Genomic DNA, 26390 nt, shown 5'->3' with positions numbered 1-26390 from the left:
TTCCACTGTTTCTGTGAGCTCACACACACACACACACACACACACACACACACACACACACATACACAATGGGAGGACAGTGCCATAGTCTCTGGGAGACTCTTCCTGGGGACCTTCCCCAAGCTTTTTTCACAGCTGGCCACAGAACCCTGATCATAGCTCACACTTTCTTATTATGACGCGTCTAGTTTATTGTCCTGGTTCCCCCACTAGCCCACGTGTCCCTTGGGAGGTATATCTGCTGGCTCTGTATTTGGCCCACTAGCTTTGACCTAACTGAATGAATAAATGAAATATCAACATATGTTTCCATGCTTGAAACACCTCTAGCAACAGACAGGACTCAGAATAAATGCCCAGCTTCACATTAGTCTCTGAGCTCCTAGAGGTTAGAGGTGAGGTGCAGCTAGACTCTACTTGGTAGAAGGTATCTAGTTTATAAATGACTGTCACTGCCAAATAATATATTTCCCATGACACATAGCTTTGATCCTGTGAGAAACACTGTCTCTGGCTGCCATGGCCTTTCTGAAAAGCTCTTGCATTCTCAGTCTTGCATCGAAGATTGCAGAACCATATCTGTTTGTTTCCATGTTTCTACAATAGTACCTAGCACACAGTGACATCAAGAAATACTAGCTGCCAGGAGGTAGTATGCACACCTTTAACCCCTGCACCTGGGAAGCAGAGGCAGGCAGATCTCTGTAAGTTTCATGCCAGCTTGGTCTATAGAATGAGCCCCAGGGATAGCCAAGGTAGCACACTGAAATTCTGTCTTGAAAAACAAACAGACAGACAGCCAAACAGCCAAAGAAATAAATGAAATACTAGGTGAATCCGAGTGAATGAATGGACAGAAAGCATATACACTCGGTTCCTGTCAAGTGGACACATTGCCACTGTGGGTCCTGGGTGCTCTGAAGCCAGCCTGGGCATCTCACAAGGGGAGCCAGTCCATAGGTTTTGCTGTGACCTCTGAGCTACAGAAAAGGATGCTTCACAGAGTAGATCTTTTCTTAAGGATTCCAACAAAGAATTCTTCCCTGGGGGCAACCATAGACTTGAGAGCTCACAGAAAGAAGGGTCTGGGTGTCCCCGTGGTGGGTATCGTGGCCACGCTGTCTGTTACAGCTAACTGAAGAAGCCCATGTGAGGACAGTAGAGAGGAAGAAAGCCTGCCTGCCAGCAGAGAGTCAGGCAGAAGCTGTGGGACGGCTGAGGTCATGCCAGCCTTAAGAAAGTGACAGAGAAAGAGGAACCTGTTGCCTAAATTCTTGACAACTTTCTTCTTTGGGACCCAGGTCAGGTGCATCCTGACTGAGAAAGGATCACCTTCCACAGACAAAGTAGGTTTGTTTTTGTTTTTTTTCCAAAGTAGGTTTTTAAAACATGCCAAGATGGAAGACATAGCTCCTGTCTGGGCAATAGTTTTCAGGCCTAACTGCAAAGATAAAGGCATTTCCTTTTCCTCCTGTGAGGATGGAAAGGGCTCACATATCCGTATCAGGTGCGCAGACTGACAAGGACAGAGTGTGAGCTGGATTTGAGTCTTCTAATACCAGTTGCACCTGGGCTCCTTTTACACTGTCCAAATTGACCTATCTTTGCCAACCAGGTAGCCTTGCTGGTCTATGACCAGGCAAAGACAGGAAGTAAACTTAAGACCAGATGGCTGCTGCTTGGCAAAAACTAAGCAACACAAAACTCTGAATTACCCAAATGTAAAGTTAACAAGTACACATGGTTGATGGCCTAGGGCACCTCCAGCCCAGACACCATCATCGTCTTACATTGGACAAGACCGAGTCATGGGTGCAAAGCAGTGTCTGTCCCTCTCACAGCTGAAGCAAGACTTGATGGATGCTAAGGACAGGATGCTAACAACAACAGCTTGGGCAGCATCCTGGCATCCTCTGCTTACAGAACAGTCCTTGTGAGAAAAAGCACATCAGAAGCAGCCCACGCCAGGAGGTCTCTGAGTGAGGGCCAAGACTGGCAAAACTGGCATAAAAATTAAGAGAAACCCTGAGTGTATACTATGCGAATTCCATCTCAAGACTCCACTTCCGAAAATTGTTTTATCTATAAGAACATTAGATTTTACAAGTGCAGAGCTTTGGTTAACTTCGAAGGCTTGTGAAAAGAAATAAATAAAAATAAATAAATTAAAATTAAAAATTAAAAAAATTAAAGACCAAAAAAAAAAAAAAAAAATCAGTCTGAGCTCTTACGATGCAAAAGCAACCCGAGTTTGACTTTCAAAGATTACCTATTCAAAAGCATTTGGATCCTTGCCCATTTTGTATGGATTTTAAATTATAAAACTATAGGGTTTTTTTGTTTTGTTTTGTTTTTTGCTGACAAACTGCTTGCATTTATATGTGAAAATATCAGCTCCTGAATCCAAAAGTCAAACAAAGGCCCCTTAAACTATGGAGTATTTTCCTTTAGAAAATCTAGTGATAATCTGGGGCAACGAAGGACAGCAGAGTCTCTTAGGATGTCTCCTTACACTGCGGGCACCGAGAAAGCCTTGAAAAATGATTGCCATGAATGACTCTAATTGCAGCGCATGGCAATTTTAGGGGCCGAGTTTCAAGGATGGACAGGAAGCTAGGGCGGGAGGTATTGTCTGCTAACCCAAGCAGAGAATTCCCCTTTCTGTTTCCCCTCCTCTCTATGGCATCGCCAAAGATGATTTCCCTTCTTGCTCAAAGCTCACCCAACATCAAGGTCTAAGACGGGGTGAATTAACTCATCATTTGAAGTGATCCCACAGGAAGAGCTCTTTGACAGCTAGCTGCATCAGGACTGGAAGCAAAGAAAGACAATCAGGAGGGTGCGGTAGAGGGCAAGTGTGCTTCATTCAAGCCTCCGTTTGCTTAGGCCGACTTGGTCACAGTGCCCCAATATTGCACGGCTGTGCCTTAGAGTCGACTGACGCCCAGGTTGCACCTAATAGCCACCCACGGCAGAATCCCTGAGGTGGAACCATCCACTTGTTGTTTTCCATTTCCCCCAAGTGATGCTGTATATAGCTAAGATTGAAATGTTTGTCTCTGAAAGAAAGACTTCTTCGACTAGAGAGCTTGGTTGGGCATCTTTCGGCAGGCACACTCAGACTAAGTAGGCCTGCCTCGGCGGGACTGATGTGAGAAGAGGCTGGTCCAGACTGATTCTGGAAGAGCCATGTAGGATCTGGCTCTAGATACTGCTTCTGAGCATGACCAGAGTTTCTGCTGAGGGCTGGGAGGTTGGTACTTCGGCACCAGGACAAGGACTACTGTCATAAAGAGATCAAGGTCCTGTCACTGGAAATGCTCTGGGTATCCATGAGAAACTGGTTCTTTCTTTGTTCTCCTGATTTAAAAAAAAAAAAAAAAAAAAGGTCATGGTTGCATCCAGCCTGCTCTTAGAGACGCAAAGCTTAGTTCTGAAAGTGGAATACAGCCTCCTGGAAGAAGTTCACTTTCCTACTTGAGCACCAACATTCTGTGATGCAGGGGACAAACGAGTTGAAAGCTGCCACTTCCCAATATTCATTACATCAACACAGGGAACACCGGATCCCTTGGAGATAGATAGAATGCTCCCTCCCATCACTGTCACATGGTACGGGTTTATACATGAACATTTAAAGAATTCTTGCTGTTGTTGTCCTGCGTTCAACTTTAATTCCTGTTTTTTTTTTTTAAACCAAAAACTTGAGATATAGTTATGTATGTCTACAGTCACCAACCAAACTAATATTCACTTGTCTCTTTGGAGTTGTTAATCCTTTAAAAGTCAGTCAAGGTTACCTACAGTTCCAATTCTGTTTGACCCCCCAAAGCAGAAGACAAAATGCTTTCCCACTCAACACTTTTCACAAAATAACTCCTTGCGCTAGACTTCTCACAACCTTCGGCTAAAAGACGAAAGTTCTCCGCTTCTTAGGATATTTTTAAATAATGACTTAATCTACCTAATGTCTCCAAAAGAGATACCAAAACCTTCGTTTCACATTGACTAGTGAGATGTGAGAGACAAAGTTAAGCGATTAGTTCTCCATCACCCAGCACAGCCTGGGCAACAGCAGGCCTCAGTGAAGTTCCTGGTGTTTGCCTGTCCTTAGAAGACACAGGGCAGAAGCTTGGCTCTATAGCAGCAATACCGGCTCCAGGCTTTCCAGAGAACACTGAAGCAGACACACACACACTCAGCCAGGCCAAGCTCTCATTAACACCTCTATGGGTTTTCACAGTCAGGGAAACTGGAGTCTTCAGGTCCTGTTACTAGCAACCCTCGCTAAGAAATCTCTATTTCCGAAGCAGGAGTGAGTGATAGCCGGGTGCTTCCAAGCCCTGAGCTAACCTCAGTCCCTTAAGTGAGGAGACCACACCCTTCCGAAGGACCACAGTCACGGCGAAGACCGATTTGCCCAAGAACCAAATTAGCTCAAGAACCAAAGCCTGGCGCCGTACAGCGGAGCGGGAACCCAGGGAAACCCGCGGAAACCGCGCCGCGCTGCACCCGCGCAGAAGAGAGGCGCACCCCCTCGGGCGCACCCACCCATTGCTTGCCGCTCAGCCTAGGGACACCAAGCTTTTGCAGCCCAGGAGGGGGCTGAGATGTAAGGACTGTAGCTTTCGTCCTTGCTCTCGGTCCCCCACGGCTATCCCTGGGCGTCCCGGGAAGATAGCTACACAGTGACCGCCACCTGCCCGTGGCTAGCCCTCCCAGGGCCACCCCGGCCATGCCGCGGTACCCTTACCTGAACCGGAGATATGGACTCTGAGCGGGCGGCCCCGGCTCGAGGCCGACGACAGGTCGCTCTGGGAGCGGCCGCGGGGACTCAGGTCCCCGGGAAGCCAGCGCAGGGCAGGCGCGGGTGGGCCGGGAGCCTCGGGCTCGGGGTCCAGAGCCTCCGCTGCCACTGCCTCCTGGCCCGCTGGCTGGTCCGGGGACAGCGCGGGGCTCTTGCTGGCTTCCGCCATCCGCTCTAGGCGCTGGGGAGGGAGCGAGCACAGGCAGGGTGGGGCCGGCGCAAAGGGCTGCGCTGTCCGCCGCGGCCCCGCGTGGAGCCCCCGGCCGGCTAGCAGGGCAGGGAGGCGGCCGCAAGCAGCGGTGCGGAGCGAGGGAGGAGGAAGAGCACAGAAAAGTTTGCACAGGAAGGAGCCGCCTACAGCCGGCTCTCACTCCTGCCTGCAACAGCCACGGGGCTCAGAGCCTGCCACCCTTGGTGCCCGAGAACCTGCCCGGCTGCTCCGCCCCCAGGCGCGGCCCCTCCACTGAAAGACAAGGGTCTGTCACCTTCTAGCCCAGAGAGGCCCCACAAGGAAGATCTCAGAAAAGTGGAGTTTTAGTTGCAGAGCTGAGCTGCAAGGTCAGGGTTAACAGTACCATTTGCCCTTGGTCTGGGAGGGATGGGGACGTGTGCACACACCTGATGGCTTGTAACTGGGCAAGGACCCAATATGTAGTTTACAGGTGCAAAACACGGGCTCCAAAGGGCGCTGGGTTTGCATGAGGGTTCCTGGCAGATCTGGAGTCCTCTGTGAAGTCTGGTCCTTTGATCCCCCTCTACCACCTCTTGCCCTTGTCAAAGCTCATCTCTGTCAAAGGCTGCATTCCTGTGCGTCTGTCTGTGCTGGGTCAGTCTCAAAAGGTCGTGGTTTTTAAAGGATCAGTCTCCTAAGGGCTGAATTCGTGCCCCAGATGTGATGTTTGAGTCAATGCTTTCCAACAGAGAGGACGGGCAGTGAGAGCTTTAATAGGCTGCGAAAGGATAGGTGATTTTGCTAATCGAAATCTCAGCTTTCTCATTTTCACGGTTAGGTTCCCCCGAGTAGTGACTGGCCCAGAGTTGAAAAGCTGTAAACCAGAGCTAGGTAGCTGACCATCTAGTGCCAGTTTCTGGGGGAGGAGTGTTGTTGTCCTTCACAAAGCCACCATAGAAAGCGGCAGGAAGAGGACACTGAGAGGGGAAGACAGGACAGAGTCAGCCATTGCACCACCACCATCCCCCCCAGCACGCAAGCACGTGCACATACACCCCAGGTGCTTCTTCGGGCAATTTCATTTAACAAGAAGATAAACCCAAGCGTAAGGTAAAAGAGAAACAAAAACTAAGAGAGTAAAGCTAGACAAACACAAAGACACCCGAAAGGCCCAGCAACTAGGTCATGGTATTCACAGTGGGAGCTCCATGACTGGAAAAAAAAAAGCCCTTTTTCTCACAGCAACTCTGTGTGTGCTGTGCGTGGAGGTGGGGTGGGGTGGGGGTGCAGTGCGTTGGAGTGGGTATCGGGTTATCCCAGCTTCGCTGTGAAGACTGTCCAGATTCAGATGCATTTTCACAGTCAGCCAAAGTCATCATTAACTTGTCTTATTTCCTGCTAGCAAGTCTGTGCATCTACCATACTCCAGAACCAGTGAGATGGCTAGACAGGCGAAGTTGCTTGCTGTGGTGAGCCTGAGGACCTGAGGACCCGAGTCCCATTCCTGTGACCTATATGGCAGAAGAGGAGATTCCAAGTTGTCCTCCACATGCTTATTCTCCCTCCCTCCCCTCCTCTCCTTCCCTCCCTCCTTCCCTCCCTCCTTCCCTCCACTCTCTTGGTACCTTGCATGCAAAGGTCTGTGGTTTCAGAGACAGCAATGATAAGGTTGCAGGGGCACTTAGATCTTATACTTACCACTAATAAATCACCCCCAGGTTGCTTCTAATCATAATTAGATAAGCCCATGAGAGTAAGCCTGGAAACTTACTTTACAACGGAGCATGTCACCAGGTTTGCTGGTTTTCCACTCTGTGTGTCCTATACCGGCTATTGTGATTGTCCATATGCTCATGGTGTTGCCTCCTGGTGTTCTCTCTCTCCCCAGCGGTCAAGCCAATACTCATTCTGAAACCTGCAATTCCAGTGGCCCACCCAGGAGACCTACCACATCTCTCTCCCGTGCTGGCTCCATGAGTGTGCCTACATCCTTCAGGCTCTGCCTTTCCATCCCTTGGCTGGCCCTCTGGGGTATCTCTAGTGAAGAGAAATGATCAGTCAAACGCTTTAGCATCTAAGCAGTCATCCCTGGCTCATTTATCCAGCTGTTTGCGCTCTTATTTAACAAATGTATTTGAATGCCTCTTATGGACCAGACACTGTAGTCTTCCCTTCCTTCCCCCTTTCATTCCCACACCATTTGCACACCCTCATTTCCGTGTCCTCATGCTCCGGGTTTTCTGTGCATTCCCATGTGTAGCTGTGGTGTGACTTCAGACTCCACTGCTGCCTAGAGCAGCATTGAAAGCCACCAATTCAGAGCACCCAGATGTCCATGCCTGGGAACTTCCTGCTGTTACTTGGTCCAATTTGAAAGCCCTTGATCACGGGCTTCTTTCTAGGCTCTGCTTCTCTGGCTTCTACAACACTAGTCTCTCCTGGTGTTCTTCTCATCCTCTGACCTGCATCTCTTTGAGTTGCCCAGAGTTCCAGCATCAAGCCTCTTACCTTTGCCTCTGACAGGCTCTGCCTGGGAAATCTTACCTGTGGCTTTGAGCTATGCAAGGGATGAGTTACCAAAGGCCATCTCCATCCCAGACCTCTCTCTTAGCTCAGAATCCCAACATTTGGTGATCTATTGGCCCTCTTTTCTATGTCCTTCCTTCCTTTAGTCCATCTGCCAGTGTCCTCTTCTTTCTTTCCTTCCTTTTATTTTTCTTTTTCATGAGCATGCAGGCTGTAGACAGTCTTCATATATTTGTGTATGCGTATATACAAATTGGGGCACACATGTATAAATGCACATGTCCATGGGTGTAAGTCCCTACACAGGCCAGAAGTTAGTGCTGAGAACCGTGCCAGATCACTCTTCTGCTTCGTTTAAAGAGACAGGATCTCTCAGTCACCCAGAGTACTCTGACAGGGCTGGTCTCTAGCCAGCCTGTGCTGGAGATCCCTGACCCCACTTTCTGAAGCTGGAACTACAAACAGGCTGCGGTGCTTACCCAGCATTTACATGCATTCGGGGGACCCAAACTCTGGTCCTTAAACTTGCGTTCCAAGAGTTTTAACCTCTTAACTGTCTCCCAACCTCTTTTTCTTTTGAGTCAAGGGTGGCCTTGAACTTATGATCCTCTGACCTTCATAGCCTGGGAGCTGGGCTTACAACTGTAAGTTACCATCTCTTCTCTGCGTGGTTCTGGGAATCAAACCCAGGACTCTCTGTATGCTTGGCAAGCACTCTACCAACTGCGCTACATCCTCAGGCCCAAGCCTCCATTCTTGATGCTTTCTCCGTACTTTGAAGCCAACCTACCAAAAACTGAACTCTCTCCTGTACCATCAAGCTGCTTAGCCCACTCTGGGCATTATCGACCTTCAGACTCATTTTCCTCCTGTGATTTACTGCCCTGCTCCTCTTTAGTTGGAATCCTCATCTTTTGTTTTTCTCTCATGACACTCCCAGCCTCTGCAGTTACTTTCTTCTACTCTGCCCTTTATAGAAAAACCATCTAACAGAGCTCACGGGGCCTTGATGCTCCTCTTTGTCTAATCTTTCAAGATTGATGGATGCAGCATGTGTGAGTCTTAGCACTGGGACCCAATAGGAAGCAAAATAAATAAATTCTGTGAAGACAAGTATCCATGACACACTTTACTCTTTGGCCACGCTAAGCACATGTTCTGGAACCCTGCTCCAAATTCTTGAAATGATTATGCATACCCATTTCCCCCATCTTCCTGCTTTTGCCTAACTGGCCGTTACCATCCTCCAACCCTCAGGATATGTGTCCTCAGAGGAGCAATGTGGCCGATTCTCCCCCTAGCCTTTGCATCATCCTCAGCGCCCCTCCTGAGCAGTTACACAATCCCACGTGCATTTCTCTCAATGTCACTTTCACATAGCGTTGCACTTTAACAATGGCACGGTCTCCCCACCTGCCTCCCAACCGACCCCTCAGCTCTGAAAGGGCTGGTCCTTGCCTCTGTTGCCACAGTGCCTCTTCTAGGCTCAGTGAATCTAGCAGCGAAGTCTGCTGGAGAGCTAGACATTAACAAATAATTACGGCTCAACCCATGGTAACCAGCAACACTGAACTGGAGATGAAAGGTGCCCTTGACAGCAGGAAGAACAGGTGCCTAGACTCTTGGGAGATGCTTCTTGGAGGAGATGACATCTAAGATACCAAGTCACCTGGGGACAAGGGAGGGATCTGCAGTGACACAGAGAATTGAGGAACTGGGCTCCTTGGGAGATTATTATTATAATAATAATACTTTTTATTATTATTATTATTATTATTATCATTATAATAATAATAAAAAGTGAAGAGACAATGCCATCAGCTAGTGAAGGCAATTTCTAAGGCTCTTCTGGGCTGAGACGTCAGAGCTCTATGAAAATAGGTTACAGGTGAAGCTGCAGCTTAGGGCATATTCCCATATGGTACTTGCCTGAAAGCCTATAAAAGCTTGGTCCTCATTTCTTTCCTTTCCTCTCTTCCATTCTTCTCACTATAAAAACAAACTCCCGGAGTCAGGAGTGGTGGCACATGCCTTAATCTTACCACTCAGGAGGCTGAGACGGGGAGATTCTAAAAGATCCAGTCTAGCCTCAGTTGGTAAAAACAAACTAAACTCAAAATAAATTCGTAGCAGTAGGGTGACAGTGATGAATGTTTGGGGTATAGGGTACGAGGGAAAGGCAAGAAACAGTAGAGAGGATGAAAGTGCTAGCTGTGCCTGGAACCTTATAGGACAGAGGGAAGATTGTAAAGCATTGGTTCTCAACCTGTGGGTCGTAACCCCCTTTGCATTCCACTGACTGTTTCACCGGGGTCACCTAAGAGCATCAGAAAACACAGATATTTACATTACAACTTATAACAGTAGCAAAATTAGAGGTTATGAAGTAACAGTGAAAATAATGTTATCTGGAGTCACCCCAACATGAGGAACTTACTGTATGAAGGGGTCACAGCGTCAGGAAGGATGAGACCACTGCTGTAAAGGATTTAAGCAGAACGGTGACCTGGTGATCTGGTCCATTGGTCTCATTTGCTTCAGTTTTGACATGGGATTCACATGCATGACTTGTTTCATTGCTTTAAAGAAAGATTAAGGGAAATGTATATCAGGTGTCGAGTCTGAAGACTGGCAGGCAGTGAAAGCTTGGTCTACTCTAAGACATTAAGGCAGCAAGGTGAGGTTTTGTCTTTGTGTTTTGTTTCTTTGATCGGTTGCTTTTGTTTTGTTGTTGTTGTTGTTGTTGTTGTTGTTTTTATTCATCTATGTCACATCTAACTCAACTCCCTTTCAAAGATCACCCCAAGGCCATTTTCCAGAACCCAGTCCTCTTTGGACCAAAGAAGGACGTTCTAGCTCTTGGGGTCTGGGAAAATGGGCCGGCACTTCCCCCATTGTAAGCCAACCACACTGGCGCTTCCGAGCCTCCCCCCTGTCCCTCCAAAAGCAGGTAGTTCTGCAAAGGCTCTTGTCACCTACTGCCAGCCCAGCCACAGATTGCTTTGACTAGACAGACTTCCAAGGCATCACATGCACACCTCTGGGCAGCTGGGCCACCAGAATAATCTCGTTCATATCCTGCCTCCTTCCAAATAGACAGTCTGCTGGGGCTGCAACTCAGATACCAAAGGTCCCCATAACTACTTGGGAACCAGAGCTGTTTGAACCATCCGGGAACTGGGTGTTCCTCAGCTCCTCCTTCAGTTCACTAAAAACTGTGCCTGGGAGGAATGTAAAAGTGCCCTGCTGCATTAGAAAACACTGGAGCAGTTTCTTGGAGGGGAAAAAAAATGTACTTTTGCCCTGCCCTAGTTTGCTTTCTATTTGTTCTCTGTGATGAAACACCATGACCGTCTTAGTCACTGTTCTATTGCTGTGAAAAAATACCATGACCAAAACAGTTCTTATAAAAGAAAGCACTGAACTGGGAGCTTGCTTACAGTTTCAGAGGCTCAGTCTGTTATTATCATTGAAGGAAGCATGGTAGCACAGAGGTGGACATGGTGATGGAAAAGTAGCTGAAAGAGAGGGGGGGGGAGAGGGAGGAGGGAGGGGGAGAGGGAGGAGGGAGGGAGCGAGGGAGAGAGGAAGGGAGGAAGGGAGAGAGGGAGGGAGGGAGGGAGAGAGAGACTGGGTCTGGCATGGGCTTTTTTTTTTCCCCAAGACAAGGTTTCTCTGTGTAGCCTTGACTGTCCTGGACTCACTTTGTAGACCAGGCTGGCCTTGAACTCACATCAATCCACCTGCCTCTGCCTCCTGAGTGAGTGCTGGGATCAAAGGCCTCTGCAACCATGACCAATGGCAAGAAAGTGACACACTTCTTCCAATAAGGCCATACCTCCTAATTCTTCTAATCCCATCCAAGCATTCCACTTCTTGGTGACTGTTGCTATAGGGACCATTTTTATTCAAACCACCACAATGGCCAAAAACAACTTAGAGGGGAAAGGATTTATTTCACCTTACTGAGAAACCAGGGTAGGAACTTAAGGCAGGACCTACAGACAGGAACTGGAGCATAGACCTTCAGAACTGTTTATTGGCTTGTTCCTCATGGCTTGCTTAGTCTACCATTTTTACAAGCCAGAACTACCTGCGCATGGGTGCCACCACCCACAGTAGGCTGGGCCCACATCAGTCATCAAGCAAGAACATGCTGGCGAGGTACGGTAGCATATACCTGTAATCCCAGCACTAGGGGAGGCAGAGACAGGCAGATCTCTATGAGTTCAAGGCCAGCCTGCTCTACAAAGCCACTCACCCTCCAAGGCTGGGCTCCTTTGACCCTGTACTTCACCCTTTTCAGCCTGGAGCACGCACTTCCGATTTCCTGCTGGACCAAGAGAGTACGGGACAAAGTCCAGGCTCCTGTCTAAGGCAGAGTGACACATCCATACAAAACTGTGACAACAAGTGTTCATGGAAGCATTAGTAATGCCCATCAAAGCAGGAGACATCTCAGAAGGCACAACCATACAGGGGATAAGAACTATTGCTGCATAATAAGGAGAGTCTTGCATTCCATTCGGGAGAAGGTGCCAGGCTCTAAGGCTTCCTATTATACTATGTAGTTTAATTAACACTCTAGGAAGCAAAACATTTAAGAAATAGCTAGTAGTTGCCATTTGATTAGAAGTAGGGAATATGATGAACAATTGGGATGACAGGAATGTTCTAGAGTGTGGCTATCATAGTGACTACTTACCTGTATTTGCCAAAAGCCACAGAATTGTGTGCTGAAAAGAGAAACTTGCTGTGTGTAAGCTATACTTGGGGAAAAAACAAAGGGGAGGGGAGTCCCATTAGGGTGTCTTTCTTCCCTCTGGGGACAGTCTAGCCTAATTTTATTAATGGTGACAAACTGTGTGTGCACGCATGCATGTATGTGTGGGGTGTGTGGGTGGGTGTATGTGTGTTGCTTTTGTTGTTGTTCTAAACATTTCTGCCTTGAGAATCTAAGCTTTAAACATGTGAATGTGTTTGTATATGGCTTGCAGGAAGTAAAAGTCTGACTCCCTGTTTAGAATGGAGACAGACCTACCTTTTGTCATTCTTGTTCCGTCTCTAGCTGCGTGGGAACTGGAGGAGGACAGGAGAGAAGAATGACAAAGAAGGTTGGTTTGAAGCTTATCACTAAGTATGGACAATATTTGATCTGTTTGCTTTTAAACTCAAACTTCCCACAGAAAGAAGAGTAGCTGAAATGACTTTCGACCCCACAGTGAGACTGCACCAGTAAAAAAAAAAATAGGCCAAAGTAACTTCTTAATAAATTTTCCAGCCTACCATATCTCTGCATCACATCAACCCCCAGGATGTGAACACCAGGTTGAGGTCTGTTTTGGGAACTGAAGGTGTAGGAAGTAGATTGTATGAAGTGGCAGAAGAAAAGGCTAAAGAAAGGCAACTGAGGTATCAGTTTGTGGGTTGAGTGAGCTATCATGAAAAGAAGTTTCCTTGGCTCATGGTTCAGAGGTGCAAGGTCAAGGGGCCTGAGATGGGTTTCTTGCTTGCTGAGTCTTGAGATCACGTAAACATGAATTAATGAGGGACAGGAAGCTTGCATGTGGATGTGGGCCTTTTCTGATCTCTCTCTCTTCTTATAAAGCCATCAAAATCCAATCATAGGAACTCTGCCCTTGTAATTTTACCTAGCTCTAATCTCCTCCCAGTGGCCTCATGTGCAAACACTATAGTCAGATGAACTTTCCACCTCCCCAGTTCCTGACAATAGGGGTTTGATTTGAAACATGAAACTCCAGGGAAGAAGCACACAAATCATATCCAAATCATAGCAACAGACAAGCAAGGCAGCTTTCATGTGTTACTACTTGGAGGGAAATAAATGGGATGACCTGCTAGGAAACATACAGAAGGGGCATGCTTGGCCAGACCAGTCAGAGAAGGCCTGGCTAAAGACAGCAGCATTGAAAAGACTGGAATTGAAAAGCCTTATACACACCAGGAACACGGAAGAAGGAGTCCATACCAGGCTGAAGGCACAAAAGCTCACTGTAAGGACCCCAAGGAGGGAAACCAGTAGGGATGGGATGTCCCAAGAGAGTATTGAGGTTACAGGTGAAAGAGAGATGTCACTGAATATATATATATATATATATATATATATATATATATATATATATATATATATATATATATATATCTTCTACTGGACCAAGCAGAAGTGCATGGGGGTGGGGGGATTTGAAACAGGATCTGATGTAGGCCAGATCACATTTTAAATAATTACTCTGCAGCTGGGGAGATGGTTCAATGGTTAAGAGCTTTCGCTGATCCTCCAAAGACCTAGGCTTGATGGCCAGTAACCCACATGGTGGCCCACAACTGTGTGTAACTCCAGTTCAAGGGGATCTGACATCCTCCTCTGGTTTCAAAGGACACCAAGCATACAAGTGGTAGACAGCTATACACGCAAGCAAAACACCCATGCGTATAAAACCTTCTTTTAAGTAAAAATTAAATAATTGCTCTAGATTTTTAAAAATACAAATACTGGTTTAATGAGATGGCTCAGCAGGTAAAGGTACTTGTTACCATGCCTGGTGGACCTGGGTTCAACTCCAGGTCCCACACAATGGAAGGAGAGACCTGATGCCCACAGGTTGTCTTCCGACCTCATACACACGCGTTTACCACCCCCAACACACAAAACTAAATGCATTTAAAAAAACAAAACAAAACAAAAAACAACAACAAAAACCAATACTGACAGGTTGCAGGTAGACGGTAAGATCAGCAGATGCCACATAATTTTTTTTTTTGGCTTAACATTAAATTTTATTTTTTTTAAAGGAATAGAAATGATAGTGTTTTATTAATACCTTTTGAAACAAGACATCGCTCTAATGATTATAGCTCTGTGGCCTTGGCACATGAATGACTAACAGTTATGGGACGTGGACAAAGCTTTGTGTATCACTCTGGTCACTTACATGGACAGCACATTTAATCCAAACTAAGACCGTACAAGGCAGACACCTCATAGCTCTAGTTTACTGCTTAGGAGTTAAAAACACAGAAAGAGCAGGATGTCCCAAGACACACAGCTTACAAGCAGCTGCCTCAGGGACCCAGGCTCTAGAGATGCACGAGATACACTCTGTCACATCTCTTCTTCTTCAGAGGCTGCAGGCCAGAAGGCCAGACCCACAGACTAGCACCTGGGCTCCTCAGAGGTCCCATATACATCAAATGCTTAGTCCATCTTAGTGGCACCAGCAAAACTTCATGTGAATTAGTCTGTAGTGTGTCTTACTTCCAAAGTATTCAGAAAAAAAAAATTTAACATTCCTTCAGCACTTTCATGAACGAGACACCCTGATAAAATGATGTATTAAAGAGTTAAATGCAAATAAATCATGAATCATAAAGCAATCAAATATAGATAGAAAAACACTTTCTAGGAAATGAGAGCTCACACAAAGAAGAAACAAGGGCTTGGATTGCTTCCCTCTATAATCTTTCATTTTTATGAAATTTATCTGGAGCAGAAGGAAAAGCGCACTGCCTTCCCCAGACTGTCTGCAGCATGCACTATAGCTCACACATTACCAGTGTGCACCGTGTTCTTATTGGCCACTACTCACCCTGCTTGGCTAGCGGGCTATGCTACTTAAAAAAATAAGTTGAAGGTGAGCATGGTGGCACATGTTGCCGGTGGATCTCTGTGAGTTGGAGGCCAACCTAGTCTACAAAAGCAAGTCCAGGATAGCTAGGGCTACCCAGAGAAACTCTGTCTCAAAAAAAAAAAAAAAAGTTGATGAGAAAAATATTAACCTCAGTGGTTAGTTTTGTTTTGCTTTGTTTTGTTTTGTTTTGTTTTGTTGTTGAGACAGGGTTTCTCTGTGTTGTCCTGGAGCTCACTCTGAAGACTGGAGTGCCTTCTAACTCAAAGACCCACGTGCTTCTGCCTCTGGAGTGCTGGGATTAAAGGCATGGGCCACCACTGCCTGCCTATCTTAGCATTTAAAATAAGATCGGAGCTAGTCCCATATGGTGGGATTAGCAATATAAGTTACTTGCTTGCTCTGCAGTTTAAATTCTTCACATCCTGATTTTAGGCCCCTCCCTCATTCCCTCCCTCATCCCTTCTCCCTCCCTCCCTTAGTACTCAGACAGGGGAGCCCTCTTCCCCTAATATCTGACCTCAGCCTATCAAGTCTCATCTTTATTAGCTGTAACCTCTTCCTCTGTAGCCTGGCAAGGCCGTCCTGCCAGAGGGAAGTGGTCTAAGTTCGGTGGCCAGAGTGCATGCCTGAAGTAGCCCCTACTCTTCACACGTGGGGCCCACAAGGAGACTGTGCTACTACATCTGAGCAGTGGGTGGAGGTCCACATCATACATGGTCTTTGGTTGATGTTTCTGACTTTGTTTTGTAGTGTGATTATCCTGTATTGTAGCCTCAATTTTCCTAACGAATATATTTTACTACAACTTATTAACCGAGCATATGTCACTTGTAACCTGACTAACCAAACCAATAGGAAAAGAGGTTTAAGGGAGACAAAAACAAAACTGTAAGGATATCAGTTCCGAGGAGCGATTCTCCTGGCGTAATCAGCAGGATTTCTTCTGCTGGAACCTGGAGTAACCAGAACCCAGAATCTCAGCAGGAACTGGAGCCTCGAAGCCTTCCCTCGAGTGGTTCTCTCTAGGAACGTCTCGACGTGGAGCGATGAACAGCCAAAACTATCTGAAGTCTCCAAAAAGCCCCGCCTCCAGTTATCAGCCCTTTTATAGATCTCCTCCCAGAGCCTGTTCACGGGATCTTTTCAGCTGACAACAATCACGCTCCCGCATGAAGTAGTTGGTCTTCTAGTGGATTAACCTCACCTGTTCTCTCACAAGACTGTTCCAATCCCACACTTGGGATCCTAAGAAACAGGTTTATCTCTCCTTTCACTGTATTATGTGGCTAATGTCCAATTATGAGTGAGTATATAGCACGTATGTCTTTCTAGATCTGGGTAACATCACTCAGGATGATCTTTTCCAGTTCCATCCATTTGCCTGGCCTTGAACTCTTGATTCTCTTGCTTCTACCTCCCAGTGCTCAGACTACAAACATGGATCATCATTCCCCCATCCTAATAATGAAACTTATTATGTGGAGCTAATCAACAGCTTTTCCTTATTCTAGTGGAATGGCTCTAGGATTTCTCTGTTAAGTATGTAGCTAACCCTTGGTTTGATATAAATTATTACTGACTACCTTTGGAATAGCCAGTTCTAAGGTGTTTTCTTTTAAAGGAAGCATTATGTCAGGATTGTCTTAGGTATCAAAGACGGTAATAAGAATGACAGCAAGATGTTCAGCTTCATGTAGAAAGCACATTAGCATTCCCACACACTCAACTTGACAGCAATAAAACCCTATTCAGTACCTTTCTTTGTATTGTGGGCAATATTTTTTTTAAACAGTCCTTTGATTTTCCTTTAGGTAATAGCTTCTCTTCTCATTTCAAAATTCAAATTCATTTATTTTAATTTACCTTCAATAGATTCTATCTACCCCAAAATACATTTGGTGCATTTTGGTAGATAGACACAGCTTTGAAACTACCACAGCGAAGACAGTGAAAATATCCAACCCCAAAAGACTCTTCCTGTATCCTGCAGTCCTTCCCTCCTGACCCATAGCCCCAGGCAACCACTGATCTGCTCTTTGTCATTAAATCTTGTATTTTCTAAAATGGCCCATAAATGGACCCACATTGTGTGGCCTCTTTGGTGTTTGGCTTCTTTCAACTAGTTTTAGCTACTTTTAGAAATGTAGGTATGATGCCTTGAGAGGTTAATGGGAGTTTGAACTACCTCAGGTATGTGTGCCCCTCTGAAAGACACAGCAAGAATAATCATCTTTTGGGGGGAATTAGTAAGGAGCTACAATGTCTGTATTTAGAGGGCGTTTGGTAAGACCATCTATGTTGGTAGGTCTTCAAAAGAAGACGAACATTCTTCTTTTGGTACTGAGTCCTTATTCCCTGGGAAGGACAAAACAGATGCCCCAAGTCAGTGAGGGATTGGCCTGCGGACCTAGCCATGACTCAGTGCCCTGGAATTCTGGAAGACCGCCACATGTGTGAAGTGAAAGAGCTGACCTCAGGGACAAGAGCATGTCGGCACATTCAGGAACACTAACATACATGTGACCAACACTGATGATAATGGAGATCCATTCCCTTGAAAATAGCATGGATCCCCTTTGGGGACAATACTCGAACACTGTTTCAGCCTTTCCTTTGCTCACTGGCTGAGACTGAGTCACCAGGAAGCAGCACAGGGTTGCTGGGTGTAGAATTTATGTCAGTAAAACAAACAAAAACCAGTGCCTGTCCATAGAAGCAGTAAATGAGTGCTGGTTTTCTCTGCTTTGCCTGGGGCTCAGTGTCTCGCTGCCCTACACATCATCTGCAATTGTGACTTTGCTCCATAATTCATTTATTTCTCTTCACTGTAGCTCATCTTTCCCAGGCTGAGAGACAGCACTTCAAAGTCCATAACATCCTGTAGTTCAGCCTTCAATCTTCTGGAACTTGGCAAATACTATGGTAGTTGTTCAAAAATATGTTTGTTGAATGAATACATTTGTTTTGTTTTGGTTTTTGTTTTGTTTTTCGAGACAGGGTTTCTCTGTTTAGTCTTGGCTGTCCTGGACTCACTTTGTAGACCAGTCTGGCCTCGAACTCACAGTGATCTGCCTGCCTCTGCCTCCCGGGTGCTGGGAGTAAAGGTGTGCACCACCATGCACTGCATGAATACATTTAATAAGCTGTGATTCTGAGTAAATAAAACAACAAAAAAAGGAAAAGTCCTGGTATATTTTAGCATATCTTTAAAAACTATTCTTATGTATGAGTGTATGTTGTATGTATGGGGGTGAGGCTGTGGGTGCATCCATGCAATAAATAGCACATGTGTAGACATCAGAGCACAACCTTGGGTGTCAGTTCTTGCCTTCCATTTTGTTGAAGCAGGGTCTCCTTGCTTACACTGCATGCCATCAGCTAGCCAGCCAGAGGATGTCTAAGAGATTCCTCTGTCTCTGTTTCCCAAGAAAATGTAAGGATGCTGGGATTACAGACCTATGCCACCAGCTTTTATATAAGTTCCAGGTATCCGAACTCAGGATGGCAGGCTTGTATGACAAGCATTTCCCACTGGCCTTTTCCCAGGCTCCTGCTTTCTGCAGATCTAAAGCAATTAAGAAACCAATAAATCAGCTGTAGGAATCTTATGTGGTTTTTTGTATAGCTCTAAGTCCAAGATTGCTTCTTAGTATTTCCAACAAAAGGAAATCTGGGAATCACACTTTCCCCCCACTTTATATTCATAGCTATCATTCAAAAGGCGTTGATCTTGCCTTCTGAAATAAGCAAGGTTTTGTAGTATGCTACAAAATTTGTAATGAATATTACATTTCTACAACCTCATTTTGCTTCATTTGCTGATGTATTCCCACCTGGTGTTTTTGTCTTTAGGTTTTAGAGTGTTTTGTCTTGTTTTGTTTTTTACTTTTCATGAATAAAAGTAATACTTGAGGAAATTTGGAAAGCAAAACACAGAGAGTAAATCTCCCAGTGATGTTCATGGGAGCCTTGATTTTTAGTATGTGAGTCCTTAAGCAGTTTTGGGGTAAAATGCTAATATGGGTTTTCCTGATCTTAGAATAAAGGAAATGGGATGTTTTTGTTTTTGTTTTTGTTTTGTTGTGTTGTTTTTGTTTTGCTACATAGTCCAGGCTGGCATGAAATCTTCCCATCCCAGGCTGGTATTAGATACATGCGACACTAAGAGGGCCTGCTTGAAGTTCTTTCTGATAATTTCTGAATGTGTGTGTGCCCACGGCTGAAGGGGGTGTGTTATGAAGACAAAGAATGGTGACCTCTAAATGCAAACCTTGAGTGACTACAGCCCTGTGTGTCACGCCTGCAGCCACAGTCATCCTCTTATAAGATCGTCTTCGTATGACTGTGGGAAGGGGGTCTCCAGCTTTGTGCCAACTCGGAGAGCAGAGCATCCTTTCCCAGTAACCACTGCACAGCATACTAATTTATTTTCAACACCATATCACCTTAAGACAGTTCTATTGGCTTCAATCTTACGTGTGCTTTGGTCGTAAGATAAGAAAGTCATAACAATTTCTTCCTTCTCAGAACGTCCACGTGACAAGCCTGTCTTACTCCACTAACCCGCCCTCAGGCCTCTAAATGATTACTCTCCTCTGTCTGCCTCTCCAAGCAACTACTAATGGCTTATGCGGTATTCCATGTCATTCTCGTTTTTTACAGAAATGTCATTGATTTGAATCTATCCCTCCTCCCAGCCACTTCCCCTGTTCAAATGTCCACATGTCTGTCTGTCTGTCTCACTCCAGCACCTTTTCAGGAGTTTCTTCTATCTTCACTTTGGAACGTTCGTGAAGAGTGATCTTACATCCTGGGCACCTAAGCCAGACTGTTGGCCCTACCCAGAATGCCACTTCCCCATCATTTACTTAATTACCCACCTTTAAAGCCTCAATCCAACTTTAATTCTTCAGGAAGCTCTTTCTGATGCCCAGATTCAATTAGGATCTCATGACATAAGCTCCAAGAACATTCCACATTTCACCATATGAACTGCAGCTTGCAACATAATATTTAGAGGGTTATTTATTTCAAGTCCGCTAGAGAGTTGACATATGAGAGCACGCGTGCTGTGAACACTTTCTTCCCTTTACCTGACCCAGTGCCTTGCACAAAGTAGAGGCTGCATATAAATACATTCTGATCTTTCAAAATAAAAAAGTAATGGCCAAATGGATGAGCGAGTTCATGTATGGTTTCATTCAGACAACATAAGAGTTTACACAGTTTTTCTCCATTTATCAGGATGATTGCAATGCAGGCCCTGGGTTATTTGTTGAGTGCTTAAATCTCTGTCCTTCTATCCCCATGTGGAGAATAAGAATAATAAAGGTATCTTTTGAGGGCAGTGAGGCTTAGCTAGTAAATGTGCTTGCCACTGAAACTGACAACCTATTTGGATCTTTGGAGCTCACATGTTAGAAGGCGAGAATCAACTCCTGAAAGTTAGTTATTCCCTGACCTCTCCATGTGTGCCATGAGGCACGTGACTCCTGCCCACCACTAAACACATACAATAAATTTTTTGGAACATATTTATTGATATTTATTATATGGGTATGAATATTTGCATGCATGTATGTATGTGCATGGTGTGCATACAGTGCCTTTGAAGACAAGAAGAGGATGCCATATCACCTTGGAATTGCCATAAAAGATGGCGGTTCTGAGCTGCCTTGTGTGTGCTGAGAACCAGTCCAGAGCCTTTCAGAAGAGCAGGAAGTGCTCTTATCCACCAAACCATCTTTATGACCCAGTAAATGTTTTGTTTTGTTTTAAGTACCTTTTGAAATCCTTTGTAAATCTTAAAGATATCATATAGGGATTTAATGAAAAAAAATCAGGAATAGTGTCTACCATATTGCAAGCTATGCCGGCCAGCATCATAAAAAGACATCTCGCTGGTCTTATGCACTTCTTGTGATCACTGCATCCAACTGCTGCCATCTGAATGCACTTAACCTGCCTCACATTAATATAAATATTTAATTTAATCTCAGCATATTTTTAGAACTTAGTATTTTGTGACTCTTATTTGTTTGGGACTGTTGTATCGATTAGGTGCAAAAGGCTCCGTGCCTGTATGACTTGTAGAGACCCATAGAAATAGTTTGATTTATTCTAAAATTAGAATGGAAAAAAAAAAAAAGAAACTTTACATAAAAGAAAATGTTTTAACACATAATATTAGTATATCTACCTTTATGTCAATGTAGATGTGTGTTTGTGTGTGTGTGTGTGTGTGTTTACATTTTTGGAGACAGGTTTCTGTATAGCCCAGGCTAGCCTCAAGCTCACTAATTAGTTCACTACTTAACTTCTGTTCCTTCCATCCTCCTGAGCACTGGATTACAAGTAGAGCCACCACATTCAGCTAATGCTGTGCTGAGAATTGAACCCAGGACTTTGTGCTTGCTAGCGGAGCACTCTACCAACTGAGCTACACCCCAATACTTTTTATTCTTTTGTTCCTATGGATGAGGTAGCAATCTGAAGGCTAAAGTGCAAGGCATGGCACAGCACAGCTGTTCTCTTTTTGTTTTGTTTTGTTGTTTTGTTGATTCTTAACCTGCCCTATGCTTCAATACCCTGACTCTGATTTTTTTTTTTCTAAAGGAGAGGGAGAGAAATTGCCCGTATGACTTCACCACAACTGTGCACTTGTGCGATGCCTTATGCTCCAGGGGGCTGCTCACTGAGGAGGACATCCTAGCACTAGAGGCTCTATCCCCACCCATTCCACCCTCACGAGCACTCAGCTGTCGGTGGCCTAAGTGTGTGTGGGGTCCCTTGTCAATCCCTTTCATTCTTGTCCACCTAGTCTAGCCTTAGGTTTCAGCCTTGTCTGTCCTACTGTCCCTCGAGTTTCCAACACTGGTTTTCTTCCAGCCTTTCTAATATGTTTGTCCTCATTCGGGAGTCTTAGGACTCTGCATACGATTCAATTTCCAGTTGCTTTTTGACACCAATTCTGGGACACTTTGTTTCTCCTGCCACCTTTTCCTGTTTTTATGGTTCTCTTCTCCTGTGTTAAGTTCTCTTTTTCTCTGAAATAAATACACCGCTCTGTTCCTTTTGCCTCATTCCTCCAATAGTTTTGTGTTTTCTTTTCCCTCCCTCTTCCTCTTAAGGGCTGACCTCTTCCCTCCCACTCCTATCCAGAGCCATGGGAGCTACCCCCCACCCCACCCAATTCCCCCCCACCCCCCACCCCCCACCCCTCCACTTCCCCCAACCCCTCACCTTCTCTGACTGGTACTGACAGAAGAAGGCTTGTCTTTTTAAGTCACAAGGGCCATTAAAAGCCCTGGTGTGTGATGAGATGTCTCTTTCCTTTACCTGTGGCTGCCTGTTGTAGGAAAGAGGAAATGTGGATTTTCTGTTGTATTTATAGTTGAGCTGCTTGCCTGGCAGACCGGGCACATTCCTCTCTCCGCCATCACATACATTACTTGTTTGGTGCCATATTTCATTGTTCAATCTGTACTGAATTTAGACAAATACTGAAGACTTAGAAGTCTCATTAGCAAATACTTTGACTTTTCTCTGGGCAAAACTGCCCAGTATTGAGGATGTCTTTCTAGGCCCTATGTTTGGGTCATGGACACAGGGACCCTCCATGTTCCCCAGATGTTGGGAAGCACAGTGTCCTGCCTCCTCAAGTCCTAAGGGTGCTCACACCTGTCCTATAGCTAGTTCCAGAGGAAGCCTGAAGTGGTCATAATGCACAGTCTTGCCTGAGTAGGGCTAGAAGTGTGTCGAGGTCCTCTGACGTGTGTATTTGGCAAAGATAGCCTGCCACAGAGAGCCACCCTGGACAGAATTATTTATTTATTTATTTTCTGGTTTTTAAAGACAAGGTTTCTCTGTGTAGCCTTGGCTATCCTGAACTCACTTTTTAGACCAGGCTGGCCTCGAACTCACAGCTGTCTGCCTGCTTCTCCCTCCTTGAGTGCTGGGATTACAGGAGTGAGCCACTGTGGCCGGCTAGGTCAGGTTTCCTGTTATGTTTCCGATATTTTTGGGTTCCTATTGGTGTCACTCAAATATCAAAATCCTTCCAGAAGAACTAAAACTACTAACCTCTCTTTGTTTGACCAGGCTACAAGGCTGTTTAACTTGCCCAACAGGTTACAAGCTGCTATGACTCTAACCAGAAACCAGGATGGAAATGCCCTTCGCTCAAGCTCCTTCCATTTCTCTAACAGCCAGCTCACAGTTATAAGAGAATCTGTGATTTCTTGATCCTCCTTGGCACCTGCACCTGCATGGTGGCTGAGGCTCTAAGCACAGAGACTGGCTTACTTGGAGGAGCATTAACCCTCAGAAGATGGCATGGAGTCGAGCGTGAGTGCAGGTGAGTCTCTCCATCAGAGGGTTTGCTAACCCAGTGACTTGGCGGCTCTCTGTGCTCTGGGTGCCTCTTCCCCTTTGTAGACATTTTGCTTTATATCCCACCCCTTACTTTTCTGTCCCTTGCCACCAACCAGGAAAAGGAAGGAGGGTCTTTTCCTCTTTCTGTCACATTGATCAATCTTCCTATTAGGAACATGGGTTATTTACCAAATAAAGGCTGGATGGGGCTCAGTTGGTTCTCAGAACTTTTCTTCCACGGGGTGGGGGTGGGGATGGGGGTTGTGTGCTGATGTCAGCTGTGAAACAAACATCTGTCATCTTCCACTGTCCACTTCAGAGCAGTTCTGGGAAGTGCTGATACCAGCTGGTGGCTGTCATCCAGCATGCACACACGCAAATGCAAATCCAGAGTGGATCCCTCAGAGCTTTGCCCTAATATCAGCTTCACCCTCCGCAGCTTGTGACATCTCCAAGGATGGTAACGTCAGGACTGCTTTCTCTTGGCAGCAACAAAGATGTATTAAAAGCTAGCCCTCCCTCCACCAAGCTCCAGCCTCTCTTGCCCAGGCACCCTGCCTACCCACAGTTGTCAACATGTTACTACTGCCTGGAGTGACTTATCTGTTGATACAGGGACAAAGACTTTATTCTTTTTTCATCTGGCACCTCAAGGTGACATCTGTCAAATAAGACCATATGAGGACTCCTTAGTTGTGGTTCCTACTAAGGGCCAAGGCTACCCAAACATTTAAAACAAAAACAAAGACAAAAACCAACCAAACAAAAACCGAACCAGCCATACCTGGAGAATCTGGTGTCTCCAGATGTTTTGATCCTCGTTGACATCTGCACTGTGGTCCTATGGTTCTGTGAGCAGAAACTCTAAGCACAAAGACTAGCTTGGTGAAGAAGTAGCCCTCAAAAGATGGAATGGAATCAACCACCAGTGGGCCTCTCCACCAGGGGCTATATTCCAAACACCTCACAGATTTATTCTGTAATTTAATACCACCACCACCACCCACCAGGCAGTGGTCAGGAGGTCTGTTGTTTTGTTCAGGTGAGCCTTTGGGATCAGCAGCCACTGAGGGATTAGATTGCTTAGCTGGGCATGGTGGTGCACGCCTTCAATCCCAGCACTGGGGAGGCCAAGGCTACACAGAGAAACCCTGTCTGGGGGGTGTGGAGGGGGGAAGACTAGGTTCTAATGGTTGCCATTGTTTTGAGTGAAACTGGAGCCATTATAGTGATAGTTCATAGCACATCAAATTCCTTGAGCCCAGTTGTGACAGTTAAGGCTGACTTTCAACTTGATAGTGTCTAGATCCACCTCGGAGACAAGCCTCAGAGGAGGTCAGTGAGGCAGCTTTTGGGGAGTATCTTTATTACTTTTGTATCACCCTGATAAAACACCATGGCCAGTCAGCTTATTAAAACACACACACACACACACACACACACACACACACACACACACACACACACACATTTAATTTGGAGCTCATGATCCCAGAAGATTGTGCTGGTTAGTTATATGTCAACTTAGCACAAGCTAAAGTCATCTAAGAGACGGGAACCTCAATGAAGAAAATGCCTCATAAGATTGTGGCCTTCCATTGGAAGTCTTGGAACACCAACCCAGCCACAAAACCTTTGACCTACAATTCGTCCTGTCTAAAGATATGCTGGGGTAAAGGTCACACAGAATTGTGGGAGGGGCCAACCGATACCTGGCCCAACCCATGCCATGAGAGGGAGCACACCCCTGACACTGCCTGGAGGGCTAGGAGCCAGCGGCTGGAGAGCCCAGAGACCTAGGAGAGAAAGGGATTCCTAAAGATATTCTGCTATACTCAAAGACTGGTGTCTATAGCCCAGCTGTCATCTGAAAGGCTTCATAGGGAAAACTGATGGAAAGAATTTGCAGAGACCCACAGCCAAACATTAAGCAGAGCTGGAGGAATGCTGCTAAAGAGGGAGAAGAAGCATTGTAGGAGTCAGAGGAGTCAAGGCAACACAAGAAAACCCACAGAATCAACCAACCTGGGGCTCACACAGACTCAAACAACAACGAGGGAGCTGGCATAGGACTGACCTAGGCTTTTTCCTCCAAAACTTGCTTTTTGGTCATGGGGTCTCATCACATCCATAGCCTAGATAAAGCAATGACCACCGTTGTGGGGAGTGTGGCAGCAGGCAGGCAGGCAGGAGTAGCAATGGAGCAACAGCTAGGAGCTTATATCCGCCCCACAAGCATGTGGCAGAGAAAGGGAAAGCTGACTAGGAACGACATGAGCTTTGGAAACCTCAAAGCCCACTCCCAGCGACACCCCTCCTCCAGTAAGACCTCGATTCTTAAGCCTTCCTAAACAGTTTCACCAACCATGAACCAAGCATTCAAATCACCTCAGTGGGAGACCTGTGGTAATTGTACGTGGTACCATAATATAAGTTTAGGTCTGAGGGAATGAGCATCAGCATCCATGGCTGTCCACTTGCTGACTGTGGATGCAGTGTGACCAGCTGTGGCGCTCCAGTCACCAGGCCCTTCCTTTACTGCCCTAACAGGCACTTCAGACAACAAACCCAAAGGAAACCTTCCTGTCTGTGAGTTGCTTCTGGCAAGTATCTTGTGGTGGAGCTGGGGTCCCAGTGAGACATCTGCATGGCAAGGAGCAGCAGTGCCCCCCGCCCCCCACTTGTGGAGAGAGTGGCCTCTGTGGCTCCCAGCTGTACAGAAGAAGGAACCACAAATAACAGCCACTCGGTGTCACTTCCTTCTTTGTTCATCCAGTAAGGAGAACTCCAGTTCACTGAGGAACTCCCAAAAACGCGTTTCAAGTGTTGCTCAATGTCGGGCTTTGCTGCTTATAAAGGAAGG

The 26390-nt window shown here is 45.9% G+C and overlaps 1 protein-coding gene across 5 annotated transcripts in view; it reads right to left on the bottom strand.

Moving 5' to 3' along the window:
- Positions 1-5126, bottom strand: part of PHACTR2 (phosphatase and actin regulator 2) — a gene marked incomplete at its 3' end in the record, with an annotated part of 267951 nt that extends 262825 nt beyond the window's left edge. For 2 of the 5 annotated variants that reach the window (XM_084777042.1, XM_084777043.1), the window contains exon 1: positions 4754-5123. In XM_084777042.1, the coding sequence (XP_084633168.1) occupies positions 4754-4976 (223 nt within the window). In that variant the 5' untranslated portion in view covers positions 4977-5123. Of the gene's footprint in view, positions 1-4753 lie in introns of all 5 variants that reach the window. The other 3 variants (XM_084777040.1, XM_084777041.1, XM_084777047.1) reach the window with 2 other exon arrangements.
- Between the last annotated feature and the right edge of the window lie 21264 nt (positions 5127-26390).

The sequence above is a fragment of the Acomys minous genome, assembly GCF_964271855.1.
Source record: "Acomys minous genome assembly, chromosome: 3".
NCBI classification, from domain to species: domain Eukaryota; kingdom Metazoa; phylum Chordata; class Mammalia; order Rodentia; family Muridae; genus Acomys; species Acomys minous.
This window is presented reverse-complemented; position numbering and strand designations above follow the sequence as displayed.